Source organism: Dermochelys coriacea, chromosome 1 (assembly GCF_009764565.3).
Source record: "Dermochelys coriacea isolate rDerCor1 chromosome 1, rDerCor1.pri.v4, whole genome shotgun sequence".
Classification (NCBI taxonomy): domain Eukaryota; kingdom Metazoa; phylum Chordata; order Testudines; family Dermochelyidae; genus Dermochelys; species Dermochelys coriacea.
Genome location: NC_050068.2, coordinates 14,669,384 through 14,687,742, shown reverse-complemented (window position 1 = coordinate 14,687,742; position 18,359 = coordinate 14,669,384). Strand labels below are relative to the sequence as shown.

General features: G+C 47.6%; 1 protein-coding gene and 1 long non-coding RNA gene across 2 annotated transcripts in view; one reads left to right on the top strand and one right to left on the bottom strand.

Annotated features, from left to right (window-relative positions):
- Window positions 1–11,700, top strand: part of GDPD4 (glycerophosphodiester phosphodiesterase domain containing 4) — an 86,472-nt gene extending 74,772 nt beyond the window's left edge. Inside the window, exons 14-18 of the mRNA XM_038377556.2 lie at window positions 662–819; window positions 3,679–3,826; window positions 5,240–5,322; window positions 8,000–8,082; window positions 11,133–11,700. Coding sequence (XP_038233484.1) covers window positions 662–819; window positions 3,679–3,826; window positions 5,240–5,322; window positions 8,000–8,082; window positions 11,133–11,164 — 504 coding nt within the window. The 3' untranslated portion in view covers window positions 11,165–11,700. The remainder of the gene's footprint in view (window positions 1–661; window positions 820–3,678; window positions 3,827–5,239; window positions 5,323–7,999; window positions 8,083–11,132) is intronic.
- Window positions 5,796–18,333, bottom strand: LOC122457870. Its single transcript, XR_006277553.1, has 3 exons — window positions 17,092–18,333; window positions 10,035–10,041; window positions 5,796–5,818 (listed from the first exon to the last, which is right to left on the bottom strand). It is a non-coding gene; the product is annotated as an uncharacterized LOC122457870 (long non-coding RNA).
- Window positions 18,334–18,359: the final 26 nt, after the last annotated feature.

Sequence of the window (18,359 nt, the reverse complement as noted above, 5' to 3'; positions counted from 1 at the left end):
TAATGTTCCTGGCCAGATGTGCAGTGCTTTACCTGCAGCAGGAGGATTCAGTTCCTTCCTGACACCTGTGGTGATCATCCTCCGAGGTATTGTGCTTGATTTTTCTTATTTTAGCAGGTATAAATACAAATATTGGTCTGTAAAATTATCCAGTGCTTTTAAAGATCCAGATACAGTATCTGATTCCCTGGCCTCCTTTAGCAAGGAGTTCCACAGGCTCCTTTACAGAACAGTCTAAGTCATATCACTGTAGTATTTGACAGGTTTCAGAGTAGCAGCCATGTTAGTCTGTATCTTCAAAAAGAAAAGGAGGACTTGTGGCACCTTACAGACTAACAAATTTATTTGAACATAAGTTTTCGTGAGCTACAGCATCCGATGCATCCAATGAAGTGAGCTGTAGCTCACGAAAGCTTATGCTCAAATAAATTTGTTAGTCTCTAAGGTGCCACAAGCTCTCCTCTTTTTTTTTTTGTAGTATTTGAGCGTGTGTTTTCATTTTAAATTTACTCACTGCAAAATCAGATCCTGCCTGCATTTCAATGTACCTGGCATGTCACGGAGTGAACCCCTCTTTCCTTGTATTATGGGACGATGTAGAAGACAAGGGACTGTTCAGGAATATCCCTGTTAATTCACTAGCTGCTGTTGTTACTCACAGGTCCTGTGGCTGGACAACACTATGAGGTCCTTTGTTCAGTCTGTAGCTCCCGGGTTTCAGCACACCATGGCCAGTAAGACCCCAGTTGATGAGCTATTGAGAGACAATGTTGTGAAGCTCAATCTAGTCTATTCTGCAATGTCCAGTGAAGATATCCGGTAGGTTGCTGTATAAGCCTCACATAGGAGGCAAGACACTTCAGTGGAATTGCAAAAAAACCTGCACATGTAATATGCCAGTTTAGTACATGTGGTTATGTCTCCCTGTAGTGACTGGCCCGAGTGACTACAACAGCCTGGAACTTACTCCTAACTACAGGAGTAGCTCCATAAAAGTCTCAAGCTCAATCCTGACTGATGAGCATCTGCATAGGGGACGCATGAGTCTTTTGTTTGGGGAGGCTACTCCCAGGAGCACCGGAAGCTCCCTAGAAGTGGGGGGCAACAGCGCCTGGACCGTGGTCCCGCCCCCATTGCCACACCTGCACTCCACCCCGAGGCCCCGCCCCACCCAGCCTCTTCCCTCCAAGGCCCCGCCTCTTGCCCCATGGCCCCACCCCTGTCACTTTTAAAAATGGAGGGTTATGCCCTCCCATGTTTTTCCTGCCTTAAGGGCGAGCGACATGGCGGAGGGGGTGGAGAGGCACAAGTGGCGGGTGGGGTCTTGGGAAAAGAAGCAGAGCGGGGGTGGGAAGAGGCGGAGCAAGGGCGGGAGCTCAGGGAGGAGTGGGGGCAGAGCGTGGGTAGGGCCATGGGGAGAGGGATGGAGCACAGGCGGGGTCTCATGGGGGAGGGGCGGAGTGAGGGGGGCAGGGCCATGGGTCCGGGTGCCAGCGGCCTCCCTGCTTCTAGGGAGCTTCCGGCACTCCTGCTCCCAGGGCGCAAAGGTGGCAGGCCGGCGCACCTCCAAAAAGAGGTGACCCACATCCGACATTTGCCAGCCTCTTTTATTTTGGGGAGGATTAGCCTCCCCAAATCTCTTATACGTGCGGACCATGAGCATTTGTATGTATGTGATCATGATCTGGTGCATGTAAGTCCAACTGTCACTGAAGTTGATGTCATAGTAGGTGAATTTTTGCTGAGATCTCAGTGAATCAGTGGTAGTAATGGAAGGAGAACCCAGAAGTCCCGACTCCCTGATTTTTCCATTGATTGCAATACGTGGTGGATCATCCCCAGAATCAGAGAGTGCTGAATGTGATGTAAATTGACACTCAGCATTAGCAATTCAACTGCTGGCGTCCTTCGATTTTATTTATGTGCACAGCAAAGCTCCCTCCTGATTATACTAAAGTGCCTTGTTGAATCACAGCTTTGGCACCTAATAGTTTTACCTTCATTTTCAGATCCCAGATCTATTGGACTTTTCCTCTGTACTTCAGAAACCGTGCTGCAGTTGTCCTAACAGTAATTAGATTCACCATGCAGATAACATGTAAAGGGATGCCTTATTATAGAATAGGAGAAACTAATATATATGGCCCTACTTCATTCACGAAATCGTGGATCCTGCAATATTTGGCTTCCACCGCAATTTTGATTTTAATTAGCTTACTTTGCATAGTCCACAATTTTGCATACATTTTGAGTATGCAGTTAGTACTGCTCTAACATTCAATGCCTGCAAAATGTAAAAGGCTAAAGTGACCGGACTCGATTTCTACAGGAGCCGTTTTAAGACGTTTAGTCTTCTGAATTTTTTATTGTACCAGTCACTTTTTTTTTAAAATGACTGTAATTTAGTTGCAGCTAAAGGTCTGGTTATCAAAAAATTAGCAGGGCATAACCTAATACTTGAGTGTTTATATCATTCCAGCAATTTTTTTCTTAAACAAATAGATCTACTCTGGCTTTTCCAAATTACCGCTGTTAATAAAGGTCCATTATTACTTTTCTGTGATTTTCCACGTCTTGTCTGCAACTCAGCTGCAAATATTTGAAGGTCATCCTGGGATTCTTAAATATATATACACACTTTTATTTATATGTGTGTATATATATATGTAATATAGATACTTATATATAATATCGTTGGCATGGTTGAATAATGAATTGGCAAGTGACCACTGCCCCCTAGTGGATGGTTTATAGGAGACATAACCCTCCAGTACTGTACTACCACTTCTACAAGTTTACAATACTTTGAAAATGTAAAATCTCAAATGGAAGGGCTCACATTTCACTCAGTATTTTCTAGAATGGTTCTGTCTCATGAACAACTCAGCTCTGCTCTTCTGCTTTTTCTCTGTGGCTGGAATTTCTGCTTTCCCCAAACTGCAAAAGCACTTCAGTTGTCAAAAAAGCAGCAGTTTATTGCTTTGAGTTGGACGGTGCTTCAACCTTTTCTAACAATGCTTGTTCCAAAATTTCAAGCAGAGTTACCAACAGTTTGGTGTTCCACTGTATTGAGTTAAATTGTACAACAAATATTGACACTGACAATATATCTATTTAGAACAAGCACCATTTGCTTTAACAATCTAGAAAGAACGGTTACATTTTGTTAAGGTTCCATTTAGGAATGATTTATAAAGGGTTAGTAAATGATGAATAGCTGTTATAAGCATGTTGCAAACATGAGAAGCAGGTGTTATAGATGCTTATAAGCCCCTCAATAGAATGTGTTACAGATGGGTGTAAACTGATCTTATAAGTGACCTGTTAGACTTTATAACAATTCATTAACTATTGATTAAAACATCTAATCATTAACTCTTTATAAACTGAACCTTAATACAAAAGTAGGACTGAAAGAATCCTGTTTTTACATTATTATTCAAATGTGACTGTCCCCAGAGGATCAAATGTTCCAGTTTGGCCAATCATAACTGACACCAGTCTTTTCATATAATCAGCTGGTTGGCCAATCTTCGCCCCAACCACTCCGATGCTCTCGAACTCCCAAGGCAATCCCCTTCAACGGACACCTAGCACTCCACTGAGACGGCCTAAAGGAAGGCCATTTGCCCTTAAAGTTGCTTTTGGTTGAGGTAAATGCGTCTTTATATTTTAAAGGAAATACGCTCAGGCCAACATTACCACCAACCTCTATGTGATCAGTGAGCCCTGGCTCTTCTCCCTGGCCTGGTGCATCGGAGTGCACTCTGTGACCACCAATGCCGTACACTCCCTGAAGGACATCAACCGACCTCTCTTCCTCATGGTAAGGGGAAAAACCAGCCCTGCTCTCTGGGAGCGAAGGACCCAAAAGACTGTCTTGGGGCTGATGGTCATGGTCATCTGTGCCTTTTGTGGGACAGCTTCATCCCTACAGTGGGGCAGAGGTGGAGGGGAGACCCCCCTCGGCCAGACACAAGCTAGGGCAATGTCCTAAATGGCATCCCTGTTTAAATGGCCCGTGTGGGCCTTGGCAGGAGTCCAGGTTTGCAGCAGCCCTGTTCTTCTCTGAACTTGGAACACCTCTGCCCCTTGGGGTGTCATGGTGGCAGTGCATAGGCCCCCCTTGCACCAGTATTCCCTGAGGGAAGGGGCGAGGAATCCCCGGCATGGCTGAAAAACACAGCTGAGCCGAGGCCTGCTAGAACTGAGAGACTCGGGTCATGAGAAGAGAGAAAGGAAACCAATTTTAGAGAGCCCCTGGTGAGCTGGGGCTTGCACCCACCTGAGGAGACATCATCCTGCCTGCTGAGGGAGGTCTTCTGTCTAGAACAGGGGTAGGCCACCTATGGCATGTGTGCCAAAGGCGGCAGGTGAGCTGATTTTCAGTGGCACTCATAGTGCCTGGGTCCTGGCGACTGGTCTGGGGGGCTCTGCATTTTAATTTAATTTTAAATGAAGCTTCTTAAACATTTTAAAAACCTTATTTACTTTACATACAACAATAGTTTAGTTATATATTAAAGACTTATAGAAAGAGACCTTCTAAAAACATTAAAATGTATGACTGGCACGCAAAACCTTAAATTAGAGTGAATAAATGAAGACTTAGCCCACCCCTTCTGAAAGGCTGCTGACCCCTGGTCTAGAAGCCCCCTGACCACACTGGTGGTCTAGGCAGTGAGTCACCTCTTGCAGCACCTTACCTGGGAGCCTTGGCCGTGGCTGGGGGGTGGCCTGGGCCCTGCCACCCTCCCCCCAATGTTCCTCTGTGCCCTCCTAGGGGGCACACCTCACAGTTTGGGGATCTCTTGCCTATTGAGTAGTCAGCAGGCCAGGATTTAGGCACAGACTGAATGGTGACATCGCAGGTTGTGTTTCGTCTTGGAGCTGGACAGCCAGAGAAGTACAGGGTCTGTCTGTGTCCAGTCGCCTCACTAAAGGATCCCCATTGTATTCATTCCAATTGAGTCCAGGCTCCTCTCTGCTGCCAGGCACATGGCAGGCCCCATCTCTGAGTACGGGGAAGAGCACTAGGCCATCCAGACAGGAGGCAACACCAAACGAGGTGGCTGCTCCTTTCAAATATCAACAAACTCTATTTAAACATCAGCAGGAAGATATCATGCAAGGGTCAGTCAGGCTACTCATCCAAATTGCATACAAAAATCAGATGTTTGCAAGTATTATTTAGACTAAACTCTTGCTGCTGGACATGTTCTCTGTTGTTCTCTTCCAGACTCCAAAGGAGTACAGAATAATGTGGCTTCTCACAGATGCAGTTGCAGCCCTGCTCATCTCACTCATATTTGCTCTGCATTGGTAAATATCCTGCTGCTAAAATCTCGGGGGATGTTGGGGGCCGCAAACCTCTTAGGGATGGTTCAAAAGCAATGATACGAAGGGCCTGTCTACACTACAAAGTTAAGTTGACACAAGGCAGCTTACATAGACCTAACTATGTGGTGTACACGCTGCTATGCTCCTCCCGTCGCTTTAACTCGCCTGCTACGCCAACATCATAAAACTATCTTGACGAGAGGCGTTATGCTTAGGGTGACGTTTTTGAGCAACACAGTGTCAGTGTAGACGCTGCGTTGCTTACATCGGCCTCCAGGAGGGATCCCACAATGCCAACCATGACCACTCTGGTCACCGTTTTGAACTCCGCTGTCCTGCAGCCAGGTACACAAGTGAATGCCCCTCCCCTGTTCAAGCCCCAGGAAGATTTGAAATTGGTCTTCCTGTTTGTGCCAGTGGACAGCTCAAACAGCAGCTGCCCAGCTGAGCAAGCTGGCTCCATGCAGCAAAGGTGCTGCTGCCTGGAGTACCCGGGAGGTGGTGGATCTCCTGGGTCTGTGGGGAGAGGAGGTTGTGCTGGCCCAGCTCCACTCCAGCCTCAGGAATTTGCTTTGGAGGAGAAGGACTATGATAAGGAAGTATAAAAATCAAAGAGCTGCGGCTGGCACAGCAATGCAAGGGAGGCAAATAGTTGCTCTGGTGCGGATCCACAGACATGCAGCTTTTACAAGGAGGAGTACAGGATGGTATTATATGGGTGGGAGGCTGGTGGGGAGAACAGTCAGGGTGGGGGTCTGGGAGCTTAGCCTCAGGCTGTGGGAAAAGACGGTATGATTTTAAGGAAGGATGAAAAGAAACAGAATTAAAACTTTCTCTGGACAAGTGAAAACCGATACCACTGGCATTCACTTTTTCACAGAGATGTAAACTGAGCAGGGTTAAATTACTGGGGAGGATGGGAAATTGATACAATTTTTGAACACCTACTGTAGATTATTCATTAAAGAAAAGAGATTTACTTCTCCTGAGGAAGGTTTTTGTGTTAAAACAAAACCTAGTTTTCAAGACACCTTTACTTTAGTAAATTCCTGGACCGCCCTACACTCCCTGCCCCTGTCCCCCATTCTTCTAGGGCTGGAGCAGTATCAAAGGCACTCGATCCTTGTGGGAGATTAAACATGACAGCCGTGCACACACCCAGCTGTGAGAGCCTCAGTGTGCTTGTGAATTCCCTATTCCTTCCCCTTTAAAGATACTTTTTCCTGCATGTATGAAGTTTCCCTCAGCATTACATAGGGGTATGTTTGCCTGGGAGTGGAATAAAAATCTACTTCTGGAAACAGAATTTATCTTTATTATTCTCCATCATGGACAATAGCAATAGGTGCATGTGCATTGCAAGGTTCATAGCATGGTGCAAACAAACAATGCCAGGCTCAGCGCACTACAGCTACACGTATTACTTTGGCTCCATGTTAAAATGCTCCTTCAAGACCTCCCTCAGAAGAATAGCTCCCCTGTCCCCCGTCCCTCTCCTCTTAGAGCTTTGTGTTCATAATGCACAGCACAATACTGAAGAGCAGTGCAGGATCCATGCTTTCTGACAGAGATGGCTGGCTCGCAGGTTACCAGAGCAGTTGAAATGCGGCTGGAAACCAACAAGGATCCCCAAGGAATGATGAGATTGAGAAACCTGCATCATGGGATGCTGAACTTGCCCTTATGAGGCATTGCAAACCCTTCCCAAAGCACCGCGTGGCCAGTTGCACAGTGGGATAGCTACCCATGGTGCACTGCTCTGTGTCGATGCAAGAGCTGTGCCTGCACTCCACTGACACAAGGAGCATCGTGTGGCCATGCAACAGCGGCTTAATGACAGCAGTGGCTGCACATCACCAGAACTCAGCTTAACTTTGTAGTGTAGACATAGCCTAATTCTGCCTGGTTGCCATGGAGGGGAGTGAACTAGCTGACCTGTCCAATCCAAACAGGCCTTTAATTAGCAGTATCCCGTCCTTTTCACCCAGTGGCCTGGCTTTCCCCTTCACGTTTCTTAACCCAGCTCTTCCTCTTCATGCCAATGCCAAACTGCTTGGCCCCTTCACTGGGACCATGCGTCACTATCACGTTGGTGAGTAAATGGCTCCTGTCTCACCCCCATCCCAGCCTCCAGTTCTTCCTCCTCCTTTCTTGTCTGCTGTCCAGCTCAGCTTGTCATGTTGCCTGAATGGCGAGTGTAAGCTCTGCAGGGCAGGGGCTGCGCTTTTGCTCATTTCCTGGGACACCTCACACACTTCCAGGTGTTCAGCTGACAGCAGTAATGAATAGATTTCACTGCAGCTGGAGGGACCCTCGCAGCCCTGCTACCATTCAGCTGGCAGCTGGCATTTAACAGCCTGGGACAGTCGTGGACTTAGGCTTCTAAGTCACCTAGGCGCTTTTGAAAAATGTGACCTTATTTGTATCAGGTTAGCATCCCGTGGACTCAATCATAGATTGGACCCCTGTTGTGCTAGGTGCTGTACAAATGCAGAACAAATCCAAGAACCAACAGCTGGGCACATCAGCATTGCAGAGGCCACACACAAGGAAATCCCGAGACAATACCGGGGAGCATGAGCTGCAGTGGGCTCAGTGCACCAGCTGCCTGACCCAGTCTTCAAGCTCATTACTTCATTGCTGCTTTAACTCTTTCCAGGTGGAGAGAGAAGAGCTTCTCCTGTTGTTCAGATGACAGCGGCGTAGTGCTCGAGAATGGTACATACAACAAATTCCGAACAGGTGAGTCCCACGCTCGCCGGGGTTGTGGCTCCAGCCCTCTGTCCAACACAGAGTCCAACACAGAACCTGGCTTAGGGCTTGTCTAGATGAAAGATTAGTGCCTGGCCAGCTGGGGTGTAAATCTACAGCGCCCTAGCCTGCTGCATGCTGACTGTCCACATGTACTCTGCTGCCACTCGCTAAACACTCTCATTTACCTCCTCCCATTTCAAAGCAGAGTAGATCAAAGCACACTAGGGACCGTTGTGAGTGGGACAGTGTACAGCAGGCTAGTGCGCTGTGGATTTAGTGCCCAGCAAGCTGGGAGTATAACTATTCTCTAGACAAGCCCTTATGCTTTTCGTTCACTTACATCTTAACACTGGCCATGCCCATGGTTACAAAGCACTACAACAGTCTATGGCAATGGCTCAAACAGTAATAAGTCACCTGGACCAGATGGTATTCACCCAAGAGGTATGAAGGAACTCAAATGTGAAATTGCAGGACTACTAACTGTAGTCTGTAACCTGTCATTTAAATCAGCTTCTGTACGAAGCTGAGACTGGAGGATAGCTAATGTGACACCAATTTTTAAAAAGGGCCTCAGAGGTGATCCTGGCAATTACAGGCCAGTAAGCCTGACCTCAGTACCAGGCAAATTGATTGAAACTATAGTAAAGAACAATATTGTCAGATATATAGATTAACATAATTTGTTGGAGAAGAGTCAAAATGGTTTTTGTAAAGGGAAATCATGCCTCACCAATCTACTAGAATTCTTTGAGGGGGTCAACAAGCATGTGGACGAGGGGGATCCAGTGGTTATAGTGTACTTAGATTTTTCAGAAAGCCTTTGACAAGGTCCATCACCAAAGGCTCTTAAGCAAAGTAGGCTGTCATGAGATAAGAGGGAAGGTCCTCCCATGGACTGATAACAGGTTAAAAGATAGGTTTCAGAGTAGCAGCCGTGTTAGTCTGTATTCGCAAAATGAAAAGGAGTACTTGTGGCACCTTAGAGACTAACAAATTTATTAGAGCATAAGCTTTCGTGAGCTACAACTCACTTCATCGGATCCAATGAAGTGAGTTGTAGCTCACGAAAGCTTATGCTCTAATAAATTTGTTAGTCTCTAAGGTGCCACAAGTACTCCTTTTCTTTTTGGTTAAAAGATAGGAAACAAAAGGTAGGTATAAACTGTCAGTTTTCAGAATGGAGAGAGGTAAATAGTGGTGTCCCCCAGGGGTCTGTACTGGGTCCAGTCCTATTCAACAAATTCATAAATGATCTGGAAAAAGGGGTAAACAGTGAGGTGGAAAAGTTTGCAGATGATACAAAACTACGCAAGATAGTTAAGTCCCAGGCAGACTGCGAAGAGCTACAAAAGGATCTCTCAAAACTGGGTGACGGGGCAACAAAATGGCAGATGAAATTCAGTGTTGATAAATGCAAAGTAATTCACATCGGAAAACATAATCCCAACTATACATATAAAATGATGGGGTCTAAATTAGCTGTTACCACTCAAGAAAGATCTTGGAGTCATTGTGGAGAGTTCTCTGAAAACATCCACTCAATGTGCAGCGGCAGTAAAAAAAAAAAAAAAAAAGTGAACAGAATGTTGGGAATCATTAAGAAAGGGATACTGCATGCAGATGTGGTCACCCCATCTCAAAAAAGATATATTGGAATTGGAAAGGGCTCAGAAAAGGGAAACAACAATGATTAGGGGTATGGAACGGCTTCCATATTAGGAGAAATTAATAGGACTGGGACTTTTCAGCTTGGAAAAGAGACGACGACTAAGGGGGAATATGACAGAGGTCTATAAAGTCATGACTGGTGTGGAGAAAGTAGATAAGAAAGTGTTATTTACTCCTTCTCATAACACAAGAACTAGAGGTCACCAAATGAAATTAATAGCCAACAAGTTTAAAACAAACAAAAGGAAGTATTTCTTCACACAACGCACAGTCAACCTGTGGAACTCTTTGCCAGAGGATGTTGTGAAGGCCAAGACTATAACAGGGTTCAAAAATAACTACATAAGTTCATGGAGGATAGGTCCATCAATGGCTATTACCAGGATGGACAGGGATGGTGTCCCTAGCCTCTGTTTGCCAGAAGCTGGGAATGAGCGACAGGGAATGGATCACTTGATGATTACCTGTTGTGTTCATTCCCTGTGGGGCACCTGGCATTGGCCACTGTCAGAAGACAGGCCACTGGGCTAGGTGGACCTTGGTCTGACCCAATATGGCCATTCTTATGTTCTCAAAGCACAGCCTCTTACAGTGTCCATGAGCACTATAGAGTACCCTAATATTTTGCAACATGTTTAGTCTGCTCCATAATTTTGCCTGGGACACAGACTTACAGCGTAAATGGGTTGGTGGTTCAACGAGAACAGAGCTCAGGAGGTACAGTCATGTTGGACTTAGGTATTCTGTATAAAGCACACACTGATAATACAACATTAAGGCCATGACTTTCAATGCCTAGGAGTCAGGAAATGGGAAAAGTTTTGGTTAGCCCATCCACACTGCACATACTGTACTCTACTAATTAGAGGTGCATCTAAATGTATACAACAAAAAGCACCTAATTCAGTGCTCATTTACACCGATTTTACTGCACTGTAAGAACTGTGATTTTGATGGCGTTACATCAGTAAAAGCCTGAAGTTAACTGAGAGCAGGAGCAGGCCACGTGTATGCAATGTGGCTGCGCTAACATTACAGCTTGGTGAAACATTCACAGCTGAATGCCCCAGGCTGCCAGGAGCTTGGGATGGGAGAAGTTGAGAATTGTAAGGTCTCTGCCAAACCAACAAACCTCTGACACCTCAAACTAGCAGGGGCTTTTGCAGCCTCATTTGTCTTTTGAGCCCTCAAATGAAAACAAAATGGCGAGGGTTTGAAAACCTACAACGACGTGACTAGAATAATCCCCTGGGACACTCGGAAGAAAACGTTGAGTTGTTTTCAATGCCCACTGCTGACTGACCTGGGATGCCACCCACACATGTCCGTGGGCAGTTTCTGTGGTTCAACAAGTCTTCTCTTTCCAGAGCTCAATGATCTGCCGACTGTCGTGGCCTGAGAGAGCAAGGCCAGCGGTGTGGTGCTGAGGTCCTACCTGTCATCCGGAGAACAGCCCGCCCCAGGCGGGAGAGGCGCTATGGTGCCATACAGACACTGAATTGGGATCAAGCTGGAGAAGCCAGGGGCTGCTGTGCCGTTAGCCGGAGGCCTGTTGGTCAGGGCACTGCTTGTACATGACAATGGCTGTGGAGTTTGGATGAGCCTGAAGGGCCTTTGATCCCACGCAGAGGGCAGCGAGCCTCTGGGACTCAGTTTGATGGCTATGAAGTGCCCCTCCCTTCAGAAATGCCTAAGGCTCCTTCCGTATGCCTCTCCCCAGTGGGAGGCCCCAGGACCTGCTTGGGATGGTGGCTGGATGGGCGAGCAGCTGTAGCGGCTGGCTGTCGACAGATACAAGGCAGGACCCTCCCAGCAGAACTGAGTCTGTCTCTGTGCAATCGCTGGCCTTTCGAGAGTCACTTGGAAACGCACCTTTTAATAAGTGGATTTAAAGCTGCTGTTGGTTTAAGTATTTTTGTATGGGAGGAAATAAAACCCACCTGCGGAGATAGTGTCTGTGGGGGCTCAGTGAGTTCACCGGGAAGGGAGGGTTGGGAAGGCAGTGTGTCGAAAAGAGCATGTCTTGCCCCTTTCTCAGCAGTGTGGGAGGCCTGGATACAAGGGTACCACAGCATGCGGGATAAGGGGAGCCAGACCCCCCCTAGCCTCCCATGTGCCAGCGGGGGGCGGTGATGGTGGAATAATGGACCTGACCCAAAGTCCACTGGAGCCAATGGGCCGCTTGCCAGTGATCTCATGGGGCTCTGGCTCAGCCCAGCCACAGAACATGGCTCCACTAGCCCTTCTCTGCTGCAGAGCTGGGAGCCAGGAGACCGGGGTCCCAGCAGTGGCTATGGAAAGGCTCAGCTGCCACTTGGCTGCGCGCACACTCCCCAGTCCTTAGCCTGGGGAAAGGGCGCAGCACAGAGGGCAAACCCGCAGCTGGACACCCCATTACACGTAACAAAGAGAACCAGGTGTGTAAATCCCCTAGGCAGCTTACACTGGGAGGCTGGCCTCCAAGCCACAGTAACTGCTGCACACAAACCGTCTGTTCAGTTACCTGCATTTTACACACAGTATACGGCGCTTTCTTTCCTTCCTTCCTTCACTGAGGCTCAGTCCCACCCACAAGCTGCCCGTGTTGCCCCAGAGGGGCTGGACTTCGTCCCTTCGAGGAGACTTTTATTTGCTCCTGGACAAACACACAGGCTTTATGGTGCATTTAAAAAAAAATAGAACATTGAAATACTATGATCAGCATGAGTGTTGGTAAAACAAAGAGATTCTCCAGGTAGTTAATAGCTCAGAGCCTGGGCTGCATGCAGCATGTGTGTCTGCCCCATCCAGCCTCGGCACAGCCACGTGTGGCTGCCCTATGCCATGCAGGTGGGGCTTTACCAGCCTCTCTATGCTGCTACTGGGAGGGGGTGGGGCGAAGATCTTGTGAGGGCTGGTGAAGGATTTGCCAGGTCATAGAGTCCTGTATTTCTCACAGACCAGGTAGAGCCCAGACAGGGGTGCCCAGGGGTGGTGCATGACCCCCCTGCCCTAACTCTTGTGTCCGAGACCTCTGGAGCCTCCACAGCCGGAGCTCTGCCCCCTGAGCAGCCGGAGGTGTCCCGGCCCATCCGCCTCATCTGCCGGCCAGCCCACCACAGTCGCTCTGGCCAACCCGGCCATGCAGGCTGATGGCTGCCCAAGCCCCAGGCCACCGGCTGGAGCTGAGCCCCCACTGGCTTCAGGGGACCCAGGGCGTGGCCTCAGGGCAGAGCATGAGGGGAACCATGGCTTGGTAGGGGAGGCTTACCTCCTATGGCCTATGATACCTGTGGTCCATGGGGGCGGTGTAAGGGGCTAGCCCAAGCCAAAGTGCATCACCCCTGCTGTGGGGGGGGGGTTTGAGAGCTGGGGGGGTTGGTCTCCTTGTCAATCTCAGGAGACAGGTAGGTAGGGTGGCTGGTTGTGGGTTTACTGCAGTGGGGACTGGCCCACTCCATAGCACTGGCCTTTGCTTTAATGGGGGGGGTCTGCTGTACGGGAATCCCTTCTTCTCTGGCTTTCCTCTTTAGAAGGTACTTTATAACTGTGCCCCACCTCATCTTTTTAAAATCCAGATTGCTGAAAGCACATGATGGGAGTGGCTAAATGCAGCTTTGCAATAATCTGACGCGCCATGTGTACATTTCCCAGGTTTAGGCCATAACCGTGCATTTGAACATATGATGATGCATGCTGTAAACTGTAATTGCTATTTTAAAAGGTTTCAGAGTAGCAGCTGTGTTAGTCTGTATGTGCAAAAAAGAAAAGGAGTACTTGTGGCACCTTAGAGACTAACAAATTTATTTGAGCATAAGCTTTCGTGAGCTACTGTATTTTCCACTGAATGCATCTGATGAAGTGAGCTGTAGCTCACGAAAACTTATGGTCAAATAAATTTGTTAGTCTCTAAGGTGCCACAAGTACTCCTTTTCTTTTTTGCTATTTTAAATAAACTTTAGCTCACACAGTCTGGTGCTGTTGCACTCAAATTCAGCAGGTGTTCCACATACAAGCCTCAGATTGGGAAGAAAAGATGGCGATACTTTATGGGCCAAACCTTGTGCTCCATAGGCAATCTTTGAATAGTTGCATATTTCTGCTAAATCAAACTGCCAGCACTGAGAGCGTCAATATTATTATTATTGCTATTTTAGCATCAGTCATTAGGTTTCAGAGCCAACATTCCGTTGAGCTGAATGGAGTAGAGTGCTGCACTATAGTTTCAGGCCTGGCTAACTGCACAGGGGAAATTTTTTCTTTGCCTCCTTAAGAACTGTTTTTTTAAAAAAATAACAAAAACAAACCCAAACTATCAGTATCTATAGAACCAGATGGGGGCCAAAGGCCCTGCACTATGGCATACAAGTACATACCAGCTCAGTTTTCGGGCAGGCAGGAGATTGGTGCTGGTTTTTCCCTTAGCCCTTCTGCTGTAAATGATGCCCAGAAGCCAAGGGGGTAAGTGCTGGATTTATTTTTATAGCAATCAGCATTCGCCCCATCAACACAGCTCTTTTATTTTTGCAGAGTAAGGCTCAACGAGACTGTTAAGCTCATGGATGGTAGATTGACCTCCTCAGCACAGGCCATAGAGGTTCACGCTGTAGTACGGCCTGCATCAAGCCCACAACCTGGGGCTGAGCTAGCGCGTAGCATTTAGAAAGCCATCCAAGCATGACTTAAATGCCAGGAGCTAGCAGATCCACCACAGCCCTTTTTAATATGTTCCAATGGTTTATCATTCTCTGGGATGCTGGAAGCCCATGGGCCAGTGTAACACTGACAGATCCCAGTTGTCTGGATCGAACCTGGGACCTCTGGAGCTTAGTGCACGAGCATCTACTGCATGAGCAAAAAGACAATGGGCTGTTTGCTAAAGCACTCATTTTATCTCGCTCTGCTCAGTGCCACTAGATGGGACAGCACACCACACCCAGAATGGTGTGTGGGTTATGCCAGCTCATGACAAGGCCCCTAAGCCTCACTGACCAATGCATAGCTGGAAACCAGTCCGGCTTACCTGGGTATTAGTGTTGTTAAAATAGATGTTATGTTGCTAAGATTAGTATTGAGACTTGATGAAGTGATTGTAGGCTGCTTCACGCCTTGCTCTCACTTATAACGTCTGCAGTCCATAGTGCAAAGTAATGCAGAATGTTTGCATTGTAAACCTCTGTAACCTTGTAACTCATCAAACAGAAAATAAGCATTACCGGTAGTTAGCGTAAAGTGCTGGTCCTGCACACATGACGTCCTCTTGCAACCAACCGAGCCATTGTGAAATGTAAGAGGACAAAGACTTTGGTGATTGCTGCCCCTGGCCCTGCCCCCGTCCCCAGCACAAAGAGGAGACAGGTGCCGACACATGTTCCATCAGTTTGAACTGTGGAGAAGGGAATTAAAAAGGCCTCATAGTAAGGAACTGGGTCCACATGCGGCTTCGGTGCTAAGGGAGGGGGGCAAAGATTTTTAAGCATTTTACAACAGCATTTATTACCTTCTGAAACCTAAGAAAGGCTGTAACTCATTTGTGCGTATATGGTTACCTGCTTTAACTGTGTACCTAATTAATTATTAACTCAGAAAAAGAAAGGAGCGTTACTTATTATAGGATGTTGTGAAGGCCAAAACTCTAACAGGGTTCAAAAAAGAACTAGATAAGTTCAAGGCAGCTAGGTCCATCAGTGGCTATTAGCCAGGATGGGCAGGGATGCAACCCCTCCCCCCCCCATGCCCTGGGTGTCCTTAGCCTCTGATTGCCAGATGCTGGGAGTGGATGAATCACTCAATAACTGCCTGTTTTGTTCATTCCCTCTGAAGCAGCTGACATTGGAAGACAGGATACTGGCTTAGATGGACCATTGGTCTGATGCAGTATGGCCATTCTTAAGTTGTCTTTGGTGAGAGTTTTGGGGTGCCACTGACCTGAGATAAGTGACTGGTCCTATGGGACTGGGCGTACCCTGAATAGTGTTTGGTGTAAGGGACCATGTATCACAAAGGCAGCCTTACCTTGCGGGGAGGGATAACCCGGAGTGCCCAAGTGGCCTGTTCATGACTCCATGCTAAGGCTATTGAGAAGATCACACTTGTTACTTGGTTGGTGAGCTCTAAATATAGAGCTCACAACCAGTTGGGGGCTAGTGTTGTGCCCTAAGGTGGCACCCATATTTGTGAGCCCCGTCCAGACAGCTTGACAACCTCAGTGTTAAAAATTTGCACTGTATGTCTAGGCTGAATGTGTCTAGTGTTAGCTTCCAGCCTCTGGAGCTTGTTTTGGCTTTGTTTGGTAGACTGATGCGCTCCCTACTCTCAGATCTCTCTGTGTATGTACTTACAGACCATGAACAAGTCACCGGGTAGCCATCTCTTCAATGAACGAAACGGCAAAGAGCCTCTCACAAGTCCTTCTATTCTTATTTTTTTATTAGCGTATTTCACACAGACGTAAGTTTTCATGTTACATTGCATGTGTGAATATAAACAAACAGCCACTAATACACGCAAGGTATGACACAGACACACACAAAAACCCCAAAGGGACTTCTGAAACTGAAACACACTCTCAGGCTAATTGCTGCATGTTTGGGGTGAGCGCCAGGCTGCTGTTTACATGACCCGCACTGTGTAGAATGAGTAGAGGTGGCACAACTGTGGTAGCGTTGAAAACAGTGATAGTCTTTTACGGAGTACAAACTGCGCAACAGTAATGAATGGCTGGGGCCTACTGCAGCCTGCAGAGCCAGGCAGCGGGAAGGGCAAAATAACAGGGGCCTCACAAGAGTGCAGTAGATAGCAGTAGGGTCATGGGTGCAATACGAACTATTGCCTCTGGGGGTGTACCTGTAAAGGGCCATGAAAGATTGATTTTGATGACCTAGCAGGCTGAGTTCTGACCCCCATATTGGCCATACTCCAGGGAAACGCCACTGACATCAGTGAAGTTGCCCCGATTTACACAGGTGGAAAGTGGTTCAGAACCAGGCCAAAGTTGCATCCTCTGCCTTCAGATGTCTATGTGCAGCCCCTCATGCACGTCAAATGGAGGAACAGTGGACCGATAGGGCCCAGTGTCATTGTTTTACTCACATATGGTCCTGGGCAGCTTGTTTAGGAGATAACAATGAAGTTAATTTGTGCACTGCTGTGTGTGGAACCTGGTTCTCTGCGAACTCCAGTTATGGACAGTAAGACAGTGCAAATGTCTTACCTGTGTTCTCGAGTGCTAAGCGAGGCAGAGAGCAGTGGGAAAGAGGGAAAGGTCAGGGGAAGACAGTTGAGTGTTGGGACGAGCAGTGTGAGAATGCAACACCGATTGTTCTGGATTGGGCTAGTCAATCAAACTAAGCACATTTCTGCTGAGATTCACCTAGTGTTAGTGGCACCAGAATCAAAACTCAACCTCAGCTGATTCTTATAGGCCCAGCTGCTGTCACAGCCCCTTGAGATCATGCCTTTCAAGCGCTGGTTGCTGGGAACCAACCATACAACACGACTTAAATGTCATTCACAGCATCAGCCACATCCTCCCTTTAGTCGGCCACACACAACTCCCGTTTGATGTCATGACACCCAAGGCTGGGCTACTGTCCTTTCAGAGCTGCGTGCCTGGGCTTGTCGATGCTGTGCCTGGTGACGGATCTGACTGACAGGTGGCAGATTTGGGTTGCTAAACAAGGGCATGATCCAAAGCCCACTGAAGTTGACGGAAAGGCTCCCCCACAAATGATCTGTTCGATTGAACCGTGGAAGCTACAGGAAGAAAAGATCAGTTGTGCCACTAACTGTTCTAGTCACCAATGCAGGAGATGCCCTCTTTGACTCAGAGTTCAGGGCAGAATTTGGTCCAAACCACCTTGTTGAGCAGTGGTGTGGCCCTTGCTGCTATGTATGTTCTAGGGCCCAGTACAGTGAGGCTGGGTGGTTTAGCTGTGTTCATATCACAGCAGTGTAAGGCCTCCTAAAAACACACAGTGACTATCTTACTCTCAGCTGAAATGCAGTGGTGCCAGGAGACGCAGCAGAGAGTGAATGCTGAGATCATCTGTCAGGCTGAAGTGGGCATAGCCTGTGATCTCAGGGGTGAGGCACTGAACACAGGGGCTGGCATCCTCCCAAGTTTCTCTGCTTTTCAGTAGCATTCTCCTGCTAGCCCCCAATTAATGAACTTTGCATCAGGAACTAGGCCTCTGTTTATAGCCAGGTCCAACTATTCAACCTTCCTTTGCCACAAGGGGTCAGAGCTAAAGTTAAAAATCAGAGGTGGGGCCGAGGCATAAAGTTCAGCTCCTAGGGGGCCGGCTGGGGCCAAAGTTTTAGGTTAGTCTACTGCAGCGATGGGAGACGGTCCCAGAATTTGGAAGCTTCCCATCCCCATCAGAGCGGCCCACCTGAAGCAAACCAGAAAATGCAGAGGGTAAATAATAAGCAGCAGCGTGACACGGAACACATACTTGTTACAGCGGAGGTGTGGAGGATGATGGGAGGTTTGTCTGCAGCTATGGTTTATTTTTCTTATACACGGGCTCTGCTTTCCCTCTGGATGTCCTGCTATTGTTACAAAGTGGCTGTGGAACAAATACATTCGAGCTCTGCTGAATGCTGCACAGAGG